At 51.2% G+C, this 20,125-nt stretch overlaps 1 protein-coding gene across 3 annotated transcripts in view; it reads right to left on the bottom strand.

Moving 5' to 3' along the window:
- SIL1 (SIL1 nucleotide exchange factor) overlaps positions 1-20,125 on the bottom strand; it is a 106,702-nt gene that overhangs the window by 55,071 nt on the left and 31,506 nt on the right. For all 3 annotated transcript variants that reach the window (XM_082291248.1, XM_082291250.1, XM_082291249.1), the window contains one exon: positions 988-1,108. In XM_082291248.1, coding sequence (XP_082147374.1) covers positions 988-1,108 — 121 coding nt within the window. The remainder of the gene's footprint in view (positions 1-987; positions 1,109-20,125) is intronic.

Genomic DNA, 20,125 nt, shown 5'->3' with positions numbered 1-20,125 from the left:
TCGGGCCCCAGGGAGGAAAAATCGCCGTTCGTGCTCTGAAGGCCGTGACAGCCTCGGGAATTGCAGGAAATGCATCTGGGGTGCTGCAGGGGCTGATGTTTAAGGCTTGGAGCCTCCAAAGGCTCCGGGCTTTGCTTCCCCCCGGGCACTGCATCGCCCTGTGCCCGGATTGTCCAAGAGACAAAAGCCATGTGAGGGGATCATCGCCCCGCCCGGCTTCCTGCTGCTGGCAGAAGCCACTGGCCCCTGTGCCCCACTGGGGGATGCCTGGAGGGGCAGCGCAGGCTGTGCTGGGCGGGGGGTGCTGGTGCCGGGGCTGTGGGCCCAACAGGGCCCCGAGCTCAGCCCCCCAAAGCCCCGCGCTCCCCGAGCAGCCCCAGGGCGAGTGGCAGTGGGAAACCACCACCCCCCCCCCCGCCCGCGCTTCAGGACAGAAACTTCCCATAGGAACTAAAGCAGTCTTTGTTCCGAGGCTTCTGAGGGGAAAGTCAGCATCAGCTGGCGGTTAAAGCACGTTTAAAAGGCGGGTGCAGGGAAGGCGGTGTGAGCTCCGGGGACTGTGGCAGTGCCTGGCGTGCAGGTGAGGCTCTGGGGCTGCTCCCAGCCGGGACACAGCCCCTGGCTCAGGCCAGCCCTCAGCCCCTCACAGCTGTTCCCAGGGAGTGGGCTCAGAAAGCCATTTCAGACCAGTTGCTGCAGATATTTCAAAGGACTAAATGTTATTCAAAGGAGCCACGTTGCCAATTTAGTTTTGGTGTCATGGCATGAGAAGCCACGAAGGTGCCTCTGAAGGTGCACTCAGGGTACTTCCAGCACCATCCCGAAGGGAGCACAAAGGACAGGGCTCTGCTTTCAGCACTGCTGAGCTCCTAACCCAGCAATTAAGTCTCAGGAAGAGACAGTAATTGAGTGCACCAGGGAACCTGGCCTCTAATAAAGGGCATGAAGCCCACAGCCCACCCAACCCGATGCCTTGCATGTCTGTACCTTTTCCTCCTCCTCTCTCCTCTCGCGTCACTTTCCCCGTTTTCGCTGTCTGGGAGCTTGGCTTCTCTCTCTCCTGTCTGCAGGTTCAGCCGCACGTGTGACCCTGCAGGAACGGCCTGACCTACAAACAAAGGTCACTGTTATTTCAGAGCACGTGCCCAGTTCCAGCTTTGGGAGGAACTGGGAGCTGAAGGCACACGCTCTTCCCTGAGAGAAGGAGAGAAAACCTTCATCCCACACAGTGAGGAGTGGGATATCCACCACCGACCCCCCTCCCCTCCAGCGGAGCCCCTAAAGTGCTGCTTTACCCTCCAGAAATGCCACCCCGAGCCACCAAAGGTGTCCCTGGGCTGCCAGGCTGGCTCGGATCCACAGTGGAGGTGGAACCCTGAGCCCAGCAGACACTGGTTCCTTCCTCCCTTGCAGCCCAGTTCCTAGGAGAGCACTAAAACTCCTCATCAGGAGTGGATCTGGAGGCTACATGGAGAAAGGGGAATTGGTTGCTGATTGGGGCAGACAGAATAAAAATGCGGCTGCCAAAGGGAAATCAAAGCATCCTGCAGAGTACAGCCAGGTACGCTGCACATCAAGGCTGTGGTGGTGTGGAAATACTGTATTAAAAGGAATTTATGATCACTACTATCTGCCAACAAAAATGCACAGAATACATTAAGCTTCAGTTTTAAATGCAGAAAAGATAGGAAATTCAGAGTGGTTTTCCCTGGTCACAGTTCTCCACGAGCACATCTCGATGGCCAGCCCAGCACTGGGTTGGAGAGGAGGCAATATTTGGTTGCTACTTCTTGATGGCACTACTTCTTCTCGTCTTAATGCAGGAAATCTGCCTGCCCAGGACAGCAAGGCTGCAGCTGAGCAGCTCCAGAGCTGCTCACAGATGGACAGACAGACCACAGCTGCTCACCCTCCTCCCTCCTGAGGAGGATTCCCTATGCAGCCTTTCCTTTCTCTCTCTCCTTTTACCTAAAAAGATGCCTGGGACAGAATAACAGCATGCAAGAGACAGGGAGCATCTCCTGCCAAAGGGAAGTGAAGACAAGGGTAATTATTTTGTACAACAAATACATGCACTCAAAGACAAAAAGCTCTGGTCTCGGGAACAAGTGGATTGATCCCTCCCTGTTCAAAGAGACATTTCCCTGATCAAAGGACCTGCTGCTTCCTACATAAGACTGGGATGTTTGTCACCATTCAGACAGAAACATTTCAAAGCCTGTAGCCATCCAGCAGGTATAAACACATTCAGAGAAACCAGGAAAATCCATCTTGGAGGATCTCCTATTTAAACAAGGTTTGCATTTCTGGTAGAGCCTCTTTCTGCCCATCAGTCCTGCCCAATGGAAGTTGCATTGGTTGGATATGTGAGACGACAGATGTGATTACCCCCTCATCCTAAATGATGGGAGGGCAGGTTAGATGTGCCTCCTCCATGCTTGGAATGCTTTCCATGCACAGATGCCAACCTCCTCCCGCTCCTTTAACTTGTGATAGATGGGACCTTTAATCTCTGTCTATGGGGGCATCCTCCCACGCTGAGAAGGCGGGCTCTGCAGGAATTGGGTGCCATCGCCGAGCTGTGCCCCTCGCTGGTGGTGGAGCTGGGACGTGCTGGTCAGAAAGGAGTTTGTAGGATCTCCATGAAAAGGGCAACACCACATCTCCTGTCCCTGGTTCAGGAGACACTGAGACAGGGCTCTGCCAGCAAGGAAAACACAGCAAATGATAACCTGCTCTAGTGGAAGATGTCCCTGCCCACGGCAGGGAGGTGGAACGAGATGAGCTTTAAGGTCCCTTCCAAGCCAAGCTGTTGTAGGATCAAATGCCATCGCGTGCCAAGGACACGGAGGCAGGAGGACAATCCCCTCCTCAGCAGACACAAACGTGCTCAGGGGCAAAGCGAGGGGCAAGCTGGGTGCTTCCCCCCAAAGCCAGTGGCTTTCCTGGCCGTGTCACCAGCGCTGGGCCAGCAGGGTTCCAGCCCCAGCAGTGGCTGCAGCAGCTCTGGCTGTCACACAGCCAGGAATAGCCCCCGCCAGAGCACAGCACGGCCGCTCCGCTGCCGTGCTCCCGCTGCACCCAGCCACATCAGCCTCCCGGCTGCCAGGGGAGAGGAAGGAGGTGGCTGGGCTTTGCTTGAGAGGATCATCCACAGGGAAAGCACGGGAGCAGGCTCCAGAAGGGCTGGGGGGCCCAGCCCTCCCGTGTCTGTTCTCAGCGAGCGCTCAATAAAACCAAACCCGGAGCTGGTACACACGAGCTCCACACCCAGCAGAGCCAAGTTACAGAGGCTGCATCAGCCAAGACACAAACCCTTCCTGCTCCTGCTCTGCACACTAAACGAGATTTGGGCAGGAGCATCCGAACCCCGGAGCAAAACTTGCAGCCTTGATGTGTTTAAGCAGCTCTCAGCGCTGCGGGGATTTCTCCTCGCCGCTCCACACACTAGCCCAGGTTCATGGCACAGCAGGACAAACACGGTGCTTTAATAAATAAACCATAAAAACCATCTCTGCTTTCAACAAAAAGATTGACACTGTCACTTAAAAATATTACAGCTGTTCAAGGAAGGTCTTCCGACTTATTTAGTTTGGGGTATTTTGAAGTAGAAAGTGTGTTTGAGGGTGGGTTGACTTGAATAATGTGATTAAAATTGCTGATTTAGACGAGTAAGCTGGAAATCCTGAATTTTAATCATGTTTCAATATGTAGCTTCTAGACATTTCCCTTAAAAATAGTTGATTCTCTTTGATTCCTATAATTTGATACTATTCAACAACTGGGAGCACACACTGGAGCAATACATATGTAAGCAATTACACAGCTTCACATGCTGCTAAAACAGAATCATTCTGTTAATAGCTTTTTCCCGAGAGAAATTAATTTTTTACTTATTGTTTGCATTAAGTTACATTTGGGAAATGAAACTCAATTAAAAATATATAAAAACACGTTTATATTTAAGCCATTTTGTAACATTTTTTTCTCCTTGACACCTTAGACAAATAAAATATGTGTATCCACAGGTAGGCACTGCCTAGATGTGTTACTGAATGGTCCCACTTCCCTGAGAGCTGCAAATCCTACAGCTGCTAGACCTCATCCCTTGCTCCTCATAAAGGGAAGGAAGAGTTTCCATTCTAATTAATTTCCCAGCTCTAAATCAACTACCCAGTGAGTAGAAATAGCTGTGAAATCCCCTCCACCAACCTGCCAGAAGGGCTACAGCTGTGGAAGGGGAAGCAGCAAACTCCCACCCTCACAACTGGTTTGTACTCCTTACTACTTAAAAAATATCCCACACTTGGGATTTTTTTAACCACAACTAAAATAAATTAAAATAAATTAAAAATAAACTCACAGAATCAGAATCACAGAATCACAGGATGGTTTGGGTGGAAAGGAACCTCAAAGCCCATCCAGTGCCACCCCCTGCCATGGGCAGGGACACCTCCCACTGTCCCAGGCTGCTCCCAGCCCCAATGTCCAGCCTGGCCTTGGGCACTGCCAGGGATCCAGGGGCAGTCACAGCTGCTCTGGGCACCCTGTGCCAGGGCCTGCCCACCCTCCCAGGGAGCAATTCCTCACTAATATGCCATCTGAACCTGCTCTCAGTTTGTGCAGGTGTTATTGCATTGCCTGGGGATGATGGATCAAGAGAAAGCCCCAGGGTCTGAGCGGAGCACCCAGTGCCCCTGCTGGGGATGTGCCACCCACCTGCCCCTCAATCACTCAGCTGCCTCACAGCCAAAAAGACAGTGTCCAACAGGTAAAGGTGGATAGAAACCCTTGTCACTGCACAAATGACAAGGTCTTTATTGGGAATAAATGTCAAAGCAGAACGACAGCGTTTATTTTCCAAGCAGGAGACACTGATCCTGTGGCAACACTGCAGGGATGGTGTTATTCCTGTTCTTGATTTAATCCCTTTATCAGCTGCAGAAGCACCAGGACAGGCTTTGGTCTCCCATGCCAGCTCTGACTGACACTGCAGTCCCCACAAACCCTCCCCACCCCTGGGTGCTGCCACATGCCTGAGGCTCCCTCCGAGCATTAGCACTCCTTTTATTGGATGTGCTCTGTCCATAAAGTTGCTTAAAGAGACGCCGAGGAAGACTTTCATTTATAGCCCCATTCTTTTAATCTTGGTCAGCCAGATTTTTTCAGACACCTGTTTATATCTCCCTATAATATATTGGCTGGAGCAGCAGCACCAGGCAGCAGCTCACTCACAGGGGCTCTGCTGACATTTATAAACCGAAGCGATTTCTCTCGTGTGCTTTATGTTATCAGCTAAACCTGTCCACTTAAATTATTGCCTTGTAACCAAATCACAACTATCTGTTACTCTGCTCTGTGTACGTTTCCCAGGCTATATGCTTACATCAAGCTTTGCAGAGGCTGAAAACAAGATGATAAATATATAAACAAATGGAAAACGGGACATGCTTCCACCAGGCTCACAACTGAGGGAGGACCAGGCATGCTGTACACATTACTGAAAGCAGAGGGCTGCTGTGTGGAATATGCAGCTCACAGAGATATCCAGAGAAGCCCATCTCTCTTCTTCTAGACCAACCAAATGACCAGCTGTGTTTCCTCACTAAAGGAGAAGGGTCTTACTCATCCTGCCCGGCTCCTTTCCAGCACATCATTCCATGTCCTGCTGGCCACCAGTGGGTTTGGGTTTCAGCACAGTGACAGGGCTGAGCCCCAACTCCCTGCACAGCAACAGGCAGGCATCAAACATAACCAGGGAAGTTGTACATCATACACTGATCTGCAAACCTCCCACCGAGCTTGTGAAATAACTCACTGCGCTCCTGGCAGCGGCTTCCCCATCCCATCCCATCCCATCCCATCCCATCCCACCCCTTGGACCCCTGAGCTGCCAGCCATTGACTGCCCAGCAAGAGGAGCCCAAGAGGGAGGTGAGACCCTCTCCCTGCAGCACCACTCTGTCCCCATGGCAAAGGAATGTCCCCTGGGAAGGCTGGTGCAAGCAGAACAAAGGCGATCCAGCTCGCTGAGGCAGATCCCCAAGTGAGCATCCTTGTTTGCCATTGTAAAAGAGCTCAAAAATCTATCAAGGGTTTGAAAATAAGCCCCAGCTATGAGTCAGTAAGTGGCTCTGCAGCTCTCAAAAATTACCTTGGTATGTGAGCAAGCCTCAGATAACACCTACCTTCCTTTTCTCAGATAACATTCACCTTCCTTTTCTCAGATAACATCTACCTTCCTTTTCTCTTTGTTTCTCTCCATGAAGGGAGTGAGGGTAAAGGGACTTTCTGTCTAGTCCAGGCAACAAAGGAATCTGGAATCAATATGTGAATGTTCTAGCAAAACACACCAGCAGTGCTGCAGTATTGGAATCATCACATTGACGGAGCATCCACAATGAGTTGTCTGATGGCATCACACCTTCTCCCTTAATAAAATAATGATTAAAATCTACCAGGACACAAATCCCAGGGAGCAGCAGAACTCCCCACGGCTGCATCACCAGCTCCAGGAGCTGCCAGCGCCAGTGCTGGGGAACTGGCTGAGGGCATCACATGCTGGTGGCACACAGGGGACACCGTGCCTGACTCCAGCTGTGCCTGGGTGGATGGGATGTCCCACACCAGGGCACGCTGGCTGCACCAGGGTGCTCCGAGGGAAACAGAGGAGCCAGGCCTAGGTCTGGGGGGCTCAGCTCACACCCTAAGCCCAGACTCTCTGGTTAGAGCTGCTGAGCAAGGAAGCAGCAAAGCCTGCCTCCTTTTTTTTTCCCCTTTCTTTCCTACAAAGGCAAGTCCTACCACTCTCTGGATTGCTTGTTACTTCAAAACAGAACATTTTACACACAAAAGGAAGATGTGTAGCAGACACAGGTAAGGAAGAGATGGATTACTGATGGGAAGAAGAGGCCCAGAGCCTGAATCTCATTTTCTTTCTTTCTGTCCGTTTTTCACTCAGCTACAGCCTTTTGCATTAGTTCACTGTCTGGCACTCCCTGCCCCTCCCAGTTAAGAGACACTGGAAAATGTCATTAATATGCTCTATGCCACCTCTTCCCGATAGCTGGTGGAGAGGTTTCACAGCACCAGGCCTGGAAGCTCCCCCAGCAGCTGCCCCAGAGCCCCAGCACTCCCCACCTGTGGCAGTGAGGAAGCTCAGACACCTGCGTGCCCATTCCAAGTACACACTCCTGTGACGCTGAAGAAATGCTTTACAGATGACTCCCTGTGCAGCTCTTATTCCCACTGTACTGCTGGGAAGCCACAGCTGCCTGTTGAGCACAGCATCTCCTCACAGAAGCACCAGCCTCGTCACTGCCTCTTGGTTCCTCAGGTCACCAGTAACAGCAGGGGCTCTGTTACCTACTGCAAATAATTACAGAGAAAACTCTTTTATAAAATCCCTGTATGCTGTCCATGTTCATAAACTGCCCCTTAAGCATGAGCTTGCAGCCTCTGCAGGGGATGGGATGCAGGATGAAGCCCTGGGGTGATCCACCATGCCCAGTGCCATCGTGCCACCTGTCCCATGCACTGCCCAGCTCGGGCTGAAGGAGCTGTGCTGCCTGTGAGTGACCAGTCCTGGTGGTGCCAGCCTGGTTTCGTCGCTGCTGCTTTGTCTGATCACCGCCCCCGACAAGGACAAAGATCCTGCTGCATAGAGGGCTGACAAGGACAGAGATGTCCTTCTCTTCCTGGGATTGTAGAGGAACCGTAAGAGTGGAGTTTTGTCCTTACAGCGTGAGCAAACAACTCGCACTGCTGCTTCCTTCTGCCTCCCAGAGCACCCAGACACACACAGAGCAGGCAGGGCCTGGCTCCCAAGCCACAGACGTCCAGTTTGTGGCAGCAGCTCGCACAGGGTCCCCCAGAAAGGCCCAGATGGGATGAATTGTTCAGAGCCTGAATGAACAGTTAAAAGCACCTCAGCAAAATCGAGGAAACCTCATGTAAGACAATTGAGTTGGTTGGTTGATCTGACAAACCTTTCTGTGACACTCCAAGCTATGTTAATAAATATCCTGGAAATCGACCTGTCAAAACGGGGATGTCTAAGTACGACGTCTTCTCCAACACTGATTTTGCTCCATGCTGCAGTGGAGCAGGGACAGAAGCCATTTGAAATGCTTTCAAGCTTGCCAAGGGTGAATCTGTCCCCTGTTCAACACCCAGCACTGCCACTGGCAGCAAAGCCCTTCCTAGGAAAGCCCCAAAGTCACCTTGTTCAGATACATCCCAACACCACGTGTGTTCCTGCCCACACTCACAGGTCCCAAAGCAGCAGCACTGCTTTCTGCTGGACTTGAACCCCACTTGAAGAAGGGGCAGGGAAAGAATTATGGAATGGTTTGGGTTGGGACCCTCAGAGTCATCCAGTTCCAACCCCCCCACCATGGGCAGTGATGCCACCCCAAAAGGGCTGATCCCATTCCAGTTTCTCATTTAGCAAGAGAGAAGTGACCTACTGGTGCTTTGTGCTGCTGCTCTCCTGTGGCTGATGCCACAGAGCTCACTGGGTGCACTCAGGTGTTAAGGGCTCCTCACAACCAGGATTACAGGGAGTCACACTCCCTGTAGCCCTTGGGAGAACTTTCTGGCACCCTGTGATTTTTAATGCCAGCCTTGCTGCAATAACCATGTCTTTAAGCCCCATCCATCAGGCCTTCAGCTCAAACATTTGTTTGGCTGAAAGGGGTTTTAGAGCCACTCTTTTGTCCCAGTGCTGAGAGGTCTTCTCTGTAATTTGTTCCCCTCAGCAAATAGAATGAAAACATTCTTAAAATGATGCCAGCATCCAATCCCTCCTCCCATGATTCAATCCACAGCTAGAGGACAACAAAGCCTCACAAGGAAGGGGCTCTCCACTAAGTAACCCGTGATTAGAGATGTGAAAGCACTGTTCAGTTTGGACATTGGGTTGGACGGTGCTCACAACTGCCACTTTTCCCTGAGCCAGGGCTCTCCCGTGGCACTGGGATTTATGTTCTCCCAGCGGATCAGCTCGTGCCGAGCGCTCTGAACGCTGTTATCAAACCGGTGGCAGCCCATGAGGGCTGGGCTTGCTCCTCACGCCGCCTGCCAAATCCTCTTGGCTTCGCCTCCAGCTCCTGCAGCAGGACAGAGGGAGTGAGGGAGGGAGGGGCAGGGGAGCCCCTGGGGACAGGCAGGACCCTGTCTGGCAGTGCCAGAGCGGGTCCGTGTGACTCCCGCCCACCCTCGCTGGCAGCCAAGGCGATGATGATGGCACATGCAGCCCAGCCTCGTGCCCAGAGCCGAGCCAGCTGCCTGCTGAACACACACCAAACCTCGCCCCTCTCGTGGCAGGGGAAGCACGAGGACGGGAGGGGCGGCTGTCACACACGGGGCACACACGTCCCTCCCACGAGGTGCCTGGCACCTCCTGGGAAGTCTCGAAGTGATGGAAGTGAAGGTAGAGGCCAGCGAGGTGCCTGGGGAGGAGGGATCTCAGGGAAGGAAGGGGTGACAGGAGGGCTCACGAGGGAAATACAGTGTCTCTGATGCAGGCCCTGCTGCAGCATCTGTTGATGCATCTGCTGCTGCTGCTCCAATAGGGAAATGTTTCCTGCAGCAAAGAGCTCCTTGCAACAAGGGCTCTGCCCTCCCACCTCCCTGGCAGTGCAACAGCAGCAAACACGCCAGGAAAAGAATAACCACAGGGAGGGAAGAAGAAGGGTTGCCCTTTTGTAAAGTGGGCACAGCATGTTTTCACTCTCTCAGCAAACCCTTCTCCCCAGCTTCAAGCCAGGCACTGCAGCACGTTACCACAGCCCTGGGTACAGCAGCAGCCATGTGCTCAGGATTCAATACGAGGCACTTGATTTATTTTTTCTTCTGATACTGGGCTTGAAGTCTGTGAACTGAAGCAGTTTAGAGAGTTTAATCCCACAAAGGTCCGAGCAGAAGAAAGAGAGAGACCAAAGGTATCCAGCTGCACTCTGATATCTCATCTCTCAGATGGCACACCTGGCTGCAGAGACACTGCAGCGACCTTTGTCGCACCAGGTCCCCAAGTCAACATCCGTGAGAAGCTTATTTACAAAAGCCAGTTTTAATCCCTCTCCAGCTCACTACATTATTTATCCCCAAGACAATGCTACAATCCATTCAATAATTGTCATCCCTCAGGTCTATTTGTTACTCCAGAAAGCCCACCTGGGATGCTGAAGGCTGAAGGTTCAGCTAAGATCAATGCAGGACATAGGCAGAGAAGGACAAGGCAGGTGACCAGGAGAATTGAGAACCTGACAAAAGGAGCGGAGGATGATATTAATTTTGTGGAATTTTAGGCATCTAATACTTTTTTGAGAGAGGCACCACTGGCTTGTTTACTATAATGGAGACTAGCACCTCCAGAACATCATCAACTGTCGTGTCTCTCACATCTGTCACTCTCAGAGAGCCTCTCCTCCTCTCTCAGGGACTCGTGAGATGGCCACCAAAGAACCTGGCAATGTGGAGGCACAGAAATTGACACAACAGGGAGGGATAATCCATCAGGACCAACACCAGTGTGAGAATCAGGAGGCCTAAACTGGCCATGGTTAATCTGTGGTTGGAAACGAGGAGTTGAAGGCTAAGACTGTGCCATTTGAGGAGAGTAAAGGAGCAAAAAAGGAAACTCTTTTCCAGGGGAAGGCTGGGAAGCTCAAGAAGGGGTGTTCATGACCAGGTCTCAGCACTCTCTCTTCCTGTCCCCCACTTCTGAGTCTGTAACTCAGCCAGTGCTGAAACTGAAAAGATAAGACACGTACAACACAAACTCCCTTCTCCCAGCTCCAGCTCCCACCGGGAGCGTTTCAGGACACGCTGTGCTGCTGGCAGGGCGTGCAGTTTATTGCCTTGCATCCCATCTCTGCTCGATGTGTGTCAGCTGGCTCCTCTCACCCATGGCCGCAGCCACAGCCCGGCACCGGTGTCTCCCCGAGCCCGGAGCATCCCCCAGCGCCAAGGGCACCCGGGTCCGCAGACGCTTGGCCCACATTCCCCAGCTGAGCCCTGGGAGGTGCCTGATCCGACCCGCCTGGCTGCGAGACGAGCGGCATGGATCGGAAAGAGCCGCCTGCCAGCCCCGCTGCCAAGCGAGAGTGAGAACAAATTTGGATAATAAAAGCTGGAATAAGAAGATGCCTTGGAGAGCGCGTTGGAATAGTGCTTTGCGAAGCTTCAATTTAAAGCCTTGTTTCTACAGCTAACGCAGCCGTAAGGGACATTAGCCTAATTTCTGTCAAGAGAACTTGTCAACACTGCAGTATTTAAGATAGACACTAAGGACGTGTTTTATCTCACAGATAGATCACTGAGAAAGGAAGGAGCTGTGCCACACTTGGTTTGCAGGAAAATAAATTGACGTTCTCCCTGGGCCTAATTGGTGGATGCTGTTTTATAACACCACATGCATGAGCAGCCTCACATTTTATCAGTGTGCAGCTGAGATCGCTGCCAAATCCACTGTGGGGTTAGATACAGGAACCCACAGGGACGAACTTCAAATGGCACCCAAGGACACAGAGCTGGGCATTTTCCAGCCACGCAGTAGGTGAAACATTTGGCCATGTCCTGAAGGGTCAGCTCCTTCTACTGATGGTGCTCACCAGCTGAGCCACAACTAGTGGGGTGGGATTTCAGGGCCAAGGGGAGAAAACTGGTGGTAGAAGAAGAGGACTGGCTTTGCCTCCTCAGGACCACCAGCTGGAACTTGCCTGGCCTGGTTTTTAGAGATGCTCCATGGTGAGTCAGTAGAAAGCAAGGAAAAGAGAGACTGTACCCTGCAGCTTTAGGAAAGAAGTGTTAGCATGATCCTGCTCCCATCACACTCCACTTTGAGGCACTAAAACATTCCCAGGAGCCCAAGTGTATTAACGCTGGCATGACTTCACACATCCCACGTGCCAGCCTTGGAGCTGGGTTTGAGACATGCCCAAGATAGTGCTGGTGCCATGGCACAAAGGCTTGTCCCAGACTTGCAGCTTCTGCAGTGAAAAGCTGAAAATGCCCTTTTATTCGCAGTCGTTAGAGGGAAATAACAGCCGTGTAACCTTGTCCCAGCCTCGGAACAGAAATCAGCTTGCAGAGGAAGCCTGAGGGAGCGTGACCCTGAGCTGCAGACTCGAGGGCAGGAGGGTGGCTCTGCTCTGCTACGGATTCTGCACTTGCAGAAGAACTAAATCACTACAACAGCCAGAAATGTCCCTCGGGAAGGAAATCCTCTCAAAGATAAATCAATAACTCAGTGTAATTTTAGCACGCAGCCAGGAGAATTTACATTGCCAGGAAGGCTGAGGGCTCTGCCACGGAGACAGAGCCACAGCATCATCAAACAGCCCTGCAGCAGACCCTGCACCAGAGCTCGGGCTCTGGGTATTCACTGCAAAGCCACGAGTCTGGGCTCTGCACTTTGGGACCCCACAGACCCAAATCAGAGCGCTGGCAGCAGGGATGTGGTCCAGCAAAACTCCCTTGGGACAAACCCACCTTTCCCTTTTCTCCTCCTCCACAGCAAGGCTGCTCCCTGAAATCTTGGCAGTGCTGGCAAACGCTCCAGATCCCACAGGGTGAGACACACACAGAGCACAACTAAACCAGGCACTGGAGCAGAGGGAGAGTGCTCCAGCCACAGCCTCCATCCCTGGCCAGGGGTTCCCCCCAGCCAAGCCACCCACAAAACAGCTCGACAGGGATGCACCGAAGCCCCCGGTGATTAATGAGACTGCAATTTACGTAATTATATTCATGCAAAGTACACTCAGACCAGTAAGTTCAAGGGAACTAATGACACTTTAGAGCACAGTTCAACACTGAGCAGTAACTCTAGCAAAAAGAAAAGAAAAAAAAAAAGGCCCCTAATTATTCCGTAGCTCTTCTCCCAGATTCTCAGGGTCAGCTTGGAGGAGAAGGTGGCCTGAATTATATTTTCGTTTCCAGAACATCAACAGAATTGCTAAGTGAGTTCCAGCGGCAAGGTCAGAGCCTGCCCATTGTTATGCATGCCAGCCCCGTCCCTTCCCGGCTCGGCAGGGCGGGCTGGGCTGCCGTGCCCTGTGCCAGCGGCTCCCACCACCCTGTCCTGCTGCTCCCGGGGACACGGGCCCGGCTCCTCTGCCAGCTCTTCGCTCTGGTCCCCAGCACAGATGGACAAACCACAACAACCAACTCCTTAGAAGCCAAGTGCAGCCTCCATGTCTGAAGGTCCAGGGCCCTGTTCAGGGTAAGGCTGCTGAGCAATCTGCCCAATCCAGCCAGCAGAGATTGTGTACACCCAGACCACTGCAGAGTGCCTGTCGGTACAGCCAAAGCCCCTGGCAGACGTGGAGCCGTGCCAGTGCAGGGAGGGCTGGGAAGGAGTGTGCACACACAGAGCTCTTCCCCTGGTACAGCCCACCTGGAGCCATGGAAGCACTCTGGAGCACCCGTGCTGGCCACAGTCGTGCCACTCCTCACAGGCTCCTCTGGTGCCAACAAGCTCTCACACAGATTGTGCCATCAGTGCTGATGTGCTCCAAGAGCCTCTGGCTGTAAATCCAACTTTACAGCAGCTACAAATGCAGTCTGTGCTTCTGTATTACTTCATTGAGACTTGGACTTTTACAAGGGCCTGGAGGGACAGGACACAGGGAATGGCTTCCCAGTGCCAGAGGGCAGGGATGGGATGTTGGGAAGGAATTGTTCCCTGGGAGGGTGGGCAGGCCCTGGCACAGGGTGCCCAGAGCAGCTGGGGCTGCCCCTGGAAGTGTCCAAGGCCAGGCTGGAAAAGGCTTGGAGCAGCCTGGGACAGTGGAAGGTGTCCCTGCCATGGCAGGGGATTGGAATTGGATGAGCTTTGAGGCCCCTTCCAACCCAAACCATTCTGGGATGCAATGGCTCTGCACCTCGGAAATGCTGAGATCTGCCAGCAGAGCTGACCCAAGGGACAAGGTCAGTGCTTGAAGCTGAAGGTGCATTATGACCACCCCACACAAAGCCAGGACAACTTGTTATGCTCCTACAATGCAGAACACGAAGCTGCCTGAGAAGCCAGGGCAGACAAACTCTGCAAAGACAACACAAAAGAGGAGACCTCACAAGCCTCACATGACCCCTGTGTCTGACTGAAAACCAAACCCAAATTAAATGAATGGTCACAAGTTTGGTGTCTCAGGATTGCCCTCAGAGCTCTCCTGGTGCCTTCCAGGATCAGCAGCAGCATCCAGCAAGAGGGAACATGCAGAAAGCCAACTCAGTGATGATTAGGAAGACACATATGAAGTGACCCATCATAGAGCAACCTGTGTGCACCTAAATGTCCTGCTGTACAATCAGAAATCAATAGCAAGATGCAGAAACCCTCAACCACCCAGTAAAATATAAAGAACGCTTGTAATATTGATTTTAAAAGCACCTCAGTGAAGACAGTTCAGAAGAAGCCTGAGAAAGCAAAGCAAAATGCCTGAACTGAAGCCTTTTTTTTTTCCTCGAAAAGACATTTGTTAGGGTTTCAGGATTAATAATGGATTTTCAATGCAAGAAGAAAAACTGAAACCCACACCAGATTCTCCTGGTAATAACAGCTTTCTGCAAAGCCCAGCTATTAATGTAACAGGGACGTCCATCAATCAAGCACACAGAAAGTACTTTGAGAGCTAAAAAAAGAGCATGCAAACATCTGCTTTTGGCAACTTAAATTTTGCCCTTAAGCACAAGGAACATAATAAATTATCAGAGGGTTGGGCTTGAACTTGTTTTCCTCCATCCTGGACCGAAATGCTGAGGATGGGAGTGAAGGTACACAAACATGCTGCTGCTGGGATTTGTCCTGACAAAAAGTGGGAGAAAAGAGCACAGTTTCATTTGTGTTTTCATTTGAAAATGCTGGTGCCATTCTTAGGAGCGAACTGCCAACAGCCAACCCATGGGGACAGCCACAGCAAGGGGACACCAAACAGGGGTGTGGCAACTCCCTGCCTGCAGTTCAGGAAGCTCTTATGAACCCTTTGCCACCTCCAGCATCCTCAGCACGTCCAAGACTGCCCCGATGCTGGAGTGGTCCCCCAGTGGGGTGACAAATGTGCCAATGTGCTCCAAGGTGCCCATGGCATCCCTCCTCGCCCAGCTCCTTCCCTGTTCCCCATGGAACCGTGGTGGTTTTGGCAGGTCCTCGGTGCCTGAGTCCCTCAGCGCTCTCATCAACCACCGCATCACACTTGGGGTCCATCCACGCAGCCGAGCACTGCCTGGGCTGTCACAGCAAACCCCAGAGAAGCTGGATTTGCACCAAGGAAACGGCTGGCAAAGACAGCACCGGGGTGTCCCCACGCCTCCAGTGTCTCCTCCCTTGTAAAACACAGCAGGTCAAAGCGAGCGCCAGGGATAATGAACACGATTTACTGATTCAAGCACGGGAAGCTGCAGGCATGGCTGCAACTAACTCTCAATAAATTCTGAAGAGTGACATGATAAAATGGCATTACAGAAGGCTGTAGTTATTGTCTCCCCATGCTTCCATATCCAAGGTGCCACGTTACACTTAATAACACTTTTCTCCCCAGCTGCCAGTGTTGCAAACCCTGACAAGCGAATGGCCGGGGGCCAGCCCTGCCCCAAACACACACATCTCCACCCAGCACACAGCTTCAGTGGCACGAGCAGGGATAAACGATTAAACCAGTGCTGCCCAGCCTGTCCCCTCTGTGCTGGCTCCTCAAGGCTGGCTCCCTGCCACGCAGCAGGACGGGAGTTTTGTCCCTGGAAGTGATGCAGAGGAGGAGCAGCTGTTGTAGGATGGTGCCTTCACGCACAGGGACCTGCTGGGACAGGAGCACGGCGAGCAGGGCCGAGCATCCCTGCCCTGCTCTCCTGGGAACACCACGGCCCTGCCAGCAGAGCAGCCCCAGCAGCAAACTCCTGCCTGCTGTCATGGCAAGCTCTGTGCCAGGCATCAGGACGCCCTTGTGGAGAAACATGGAGAACCAGAGGCCCTCATGGAGGACCACAGAGCACCAGAGGCCCTCAGGGAGAACCACAGGACCACTGGTTCCTCGTGCCAGAGCTGCAGGAAACCTCCCCATTCAGCATTCCCAGCTCCAGTACCACTGCAGTGTGCGCTTCCACGGCTCCAGATTTAGCTGTTAGACCATGGATACAATCTTTCTTGAGCATGGTCTCCACTGAGCTTCGTGTTCTCCCTGTCGGTGTACTAGTCCTAAACCTGCAAGAAAATCACCTTTGAGCTTCAGGCAGTGCCTTGGGTGTGGATGGAAACTTGAGAAGTGGAAAGGTGCTATTGCCCCATCCCTGTCTGCATCACCTGCACTGCAGAGGACACAGAAGAAATCACATGAACCATCTCTAGTCCTCTTCAGAATAAAAAAAAAAGACAACAAAAACCCCCAAACTCACATATGGAAGTGTATCAGGTATAGCAAACAGTACAAACAGGCAGTGCAGGTGTCTGACCTGAGGACGCTCGCAGTGGATGGAGGAGGGTGTGTACATCTCCTCATCCACTGTTCACACCTCTGACCACAGCCTGCTCTGGAGGAACCCTGGGTCTCCTCCTCTCTTGCCAGCTGACAGGTACAAGCTCTCCTGGGCAGCCTGGCTCTGCTCCTCCTCCAGGACAAGTCCTTTCCCCTTCAGAAAGTAATCCAAAGGTTTAGAGAGCATCTGAAGAGATCAGTGTGTGGAAAGATGATGAAACAGGAGTCAAGTGAAAAGCCTCTTGACATCTCTTCCAGTGAAGGCTCTGCTCCCACAGGGTGCCTTCTCTGCAGCCTCTGGCTCCTGGCTCCAGCCCTCTGGACCCACAACTCCCCAGCAGCTCAGACATCACTTTCTGCTGCCCCTTTCTGTGTTTGCCCCGTTCAGACTGCAGCTGATATTAGTGGGGGAGCAGGTCAGCACCGCCACCAGGGCTTGCAGCTCTGTGAAGCCACCATGAGATCTTCTGTCTTAAAAAAGGCACTGCCAGACAGTCCCTGATAGCTGAGGCTGGAAACACCTCTGGGATCAACCCCTGCTCAAGCAGTGTCACCTCCAGCCCTAGGCCTGTGTTCAGGAGGGTCTGAACACCTGGAATGTCTCCCAGGACTCCAACACCTCTCACATGGAGTTGACCTGCTCCAGTGACCCTGCAGTAACCAGATTTTTCTATGTTTAAACAATGTTTTCTGTATGTTTTGCCATGGAGGTGTCTTGGAAGAGCAGCACAGCCAACAGGACAGCAGCCACTCCTCCAGCTTTACCTCAGACAGTCTATAAATACCTTCACTACACCTGTAAAACCCATCATCATGTGCCACCTCCTTACAGCTCCAGCTAATCCAGATACAGCCAGGGATAACAATTTTTTGTGTACTATCTGGTGGAGAACAGGGAGATAACTGTAATTACTAGCACCCTGGTTAGCAGGTGGAATGATAGTGTAATTAATGAAGATCAGGTGGGCTTTGTTTCAGATAAGAAAAGCAGCAGATTCTATCAAAATGCAAATGCAGCTTAAAATACAGCCTTGGTGATCACTTAGAGGTGCTTTTAGAAACAGCACCAGCCCGAAATGCAGAGATTTCACTTGGGCTGAATGACACATCCTAAAAATAAAACCTGGTCTGGGGCTAACATGTAAATTGTTGATTAGAGCTATTTATTCACACCCTGCAGTGATGGGAGAGACTTGCAGCTCCATGTTCCTTCTCTCACTTTGCAGGATCACAGGCACATTGCTGTTATTGCCACTTGCAAGGGCTTTGCAACCCTGGGAGCTTTCCAGCAGCAGAACAGCAGCAATTCCAAGTGACAGGCTGCATACATTAACTCTGTATTCAGATAACATCCTGTTGCAAGTGAATGACCCAAGCAAAACTTCCTGCAGTCTTAAGGAGCAGGCAGAAAAATCAGGAGAGAGGAAAAAGAATCTCTGGACTGAAGAAAGATCTTTTGAATCAGAAATGTTATCCCTCATTAGAATTTCCAACACCACCACATTTACTCCTTCCAAAATGCAAACACATAATAAAAAATTAAACGTGAATCTAGCGTGGAAGAGTTCTTCCAATAAATGGGAATTAGTTCTACAGAACATCAGGACAGACCCAAGGAGATTACATTTCTTTCCCAAGCTTTTGCTGGTAAAGCAGGGTTGGAAGAACAGAGCCATATTTATTTTTTAACTTGGAAGCTTCCTCAGGATGCTAAAGGAAGCAGCTTCAGTAAAGCAGAGCCATTTGTCTCAGTGTGCGTTCAAGTAAGAGCAAATGCAAAACCAGCTTCTAGACCTCAAGGAACATCAAACAGCTTTTTAATTTATGTCCCAAATTCCCTGCAGATTCTAAAATGAACAGAGGGCAGGGTTCAGAGAAAATGTCTCGCTCAATCAAGACAGCTGGATGGATATTCGGAGTTTTCCTCAGAGGAGCAAGGTGCTTTCACACCAGAATGGAGCAGGCACAGCACATGGCTCTGGAAGGATCTGTGGAAAATGCAGACCTGTTGCTTGTGTGAATACTGTAAATAAATGTACGAAAAATTGAGTAACTTACTTAGGAAAAAAAAAGCTGGAGCCCTATCTGAGCAAGAGCACAATTTGCAGGCATGAGCTGTGAGACCAGGGAAAATATTCCTCACAGGAGCCATCTGACTGTGCTGACTGCCTGGAATCCCTCTGACCTTGTCATTGGCCACCCAGAATCAGTTTTGTGGAAGTTTCAGTAAGTCAGGCCTTAGTCCATGGGGGAAACTGCAGGGAGGAAGGGCCTGAGCAAGACCATGGAAAATACTCCCTAATTATGGAAAAAGATAGTGCTGCTAAACCATGGTTTAGCAATGTACATGATCCAGACTGAACAGGAAGGAAAAAACAGAGATTAGCTTCCAGAGCCAAGTTCTTTTGTAACAAATGCCACACACATCCCAGGGCCCAAATCCAGCAGCTCCTGGAGCATATGGCCACGTGTATCCTGGGAAAAGGGCTCAGAAATGGTGATCCTGGCCATGGGCTGCCAGGCACTTCTACTCCAGGAAACCTTCAGTCAGGGCAGGGAGTCTGAATACAGAGCCAGCACTGCCAAAGGGATGGATGTGGAAGGAGCTGGAAAGATGGTGCATGCCCTCAGGGCTGGGGCAGCTGCCTCCATCACCACCAGCAAATGACAGCAAAACAGGAGAGTGGGCTGAAAACACAGTGTCTGCAAGATATCTATGGGTCAGGGTTTAATTTATGAAATTACAGAATAAAGTTGCAAATTGAGGAAAAAAAAAAAAAACACAAAACTCTGCAGGAATGTCCGACCCCCAGAGCTGCCAACCTCTCCCAGAGCGTGTGGTCAATCATATCCTGCAGCAAACACTGCAATGCCTGGAATGCTTGTCCCACACAAGATCACACATTTGAAGCCTGAGGGAGTTGCTGTGATTATATTTGATCAAACCTTCGGAACCGTTTCAGTGACCCTGGCACCCAAGTCCCACGTTTTGAAACCACATTCCCATAATACCCAAGGAAACTGTCAGAGCCGTGGGCCTGGTGTGGCTTGCTGGCTTTGGAAGGACGAGGGATGATAGCCAAATTGGAAATTCAAGATAACCAAGGCTGGAGGCACTGCCAAAACATTTTAGAGGAGGGAAAACATTTTTCTTCCAAAGCACTGTTACAAGCTTGAAATAAATGTGCAGACTGTTAGATAAAGACAGAGATAAAAATAGGCCTGTTATTAAATACCTCTTCTTTAATGAGGTTCATCCTTCTAAACAGCCGTGCGAAGGTTATTTGAGTTATAGCAGAAAATACAGCCTGCTTGCACATAAAAACCAGAGCAAGAGATTCCTCATCACCCAGCACACATTTAAGCACCTCTCAGCAGCTCACACGCTCACAGCATCCCCAGCTTGGCAGGGAGGAGATAAAAGGAAGGAATGAGAGATGTCTTCTCTGGGAAACAATCTCTCTTCTTTCAAAGTACTTTTCCCCCACCAAACAATGTAAATTTAACCACGGGAATGATTCCCACTGCTGATGTCTACTGCTACTGTACCAGCACCAGCCTGAGCATCATTAAAGCTAAGTCTGAAATGATTCTGAAAGCTGCAGCTTAACCTCCTCCTGTTGCACTGAAACCACTGCTTGACTCTCAGCA

The sequence above is a fragment of the Coloeus monedula genome (genome assembly GCF_965178545.1).
Source record: "Coloeus monedula genome assembly, chromosome: 15".
In the NCBI taxonomy this organism is placed as follows: Eukaryota; Metazoa; Chordata; class Aves; order Passeriformes; family Corvidae; genus Coloeus; species Coloeus monedula.
The sequence above is the reverse complement of the archived record's forward strand: the minus strand, read 5'-3'. Positions and strand labels throughout refer to the sequence as shown.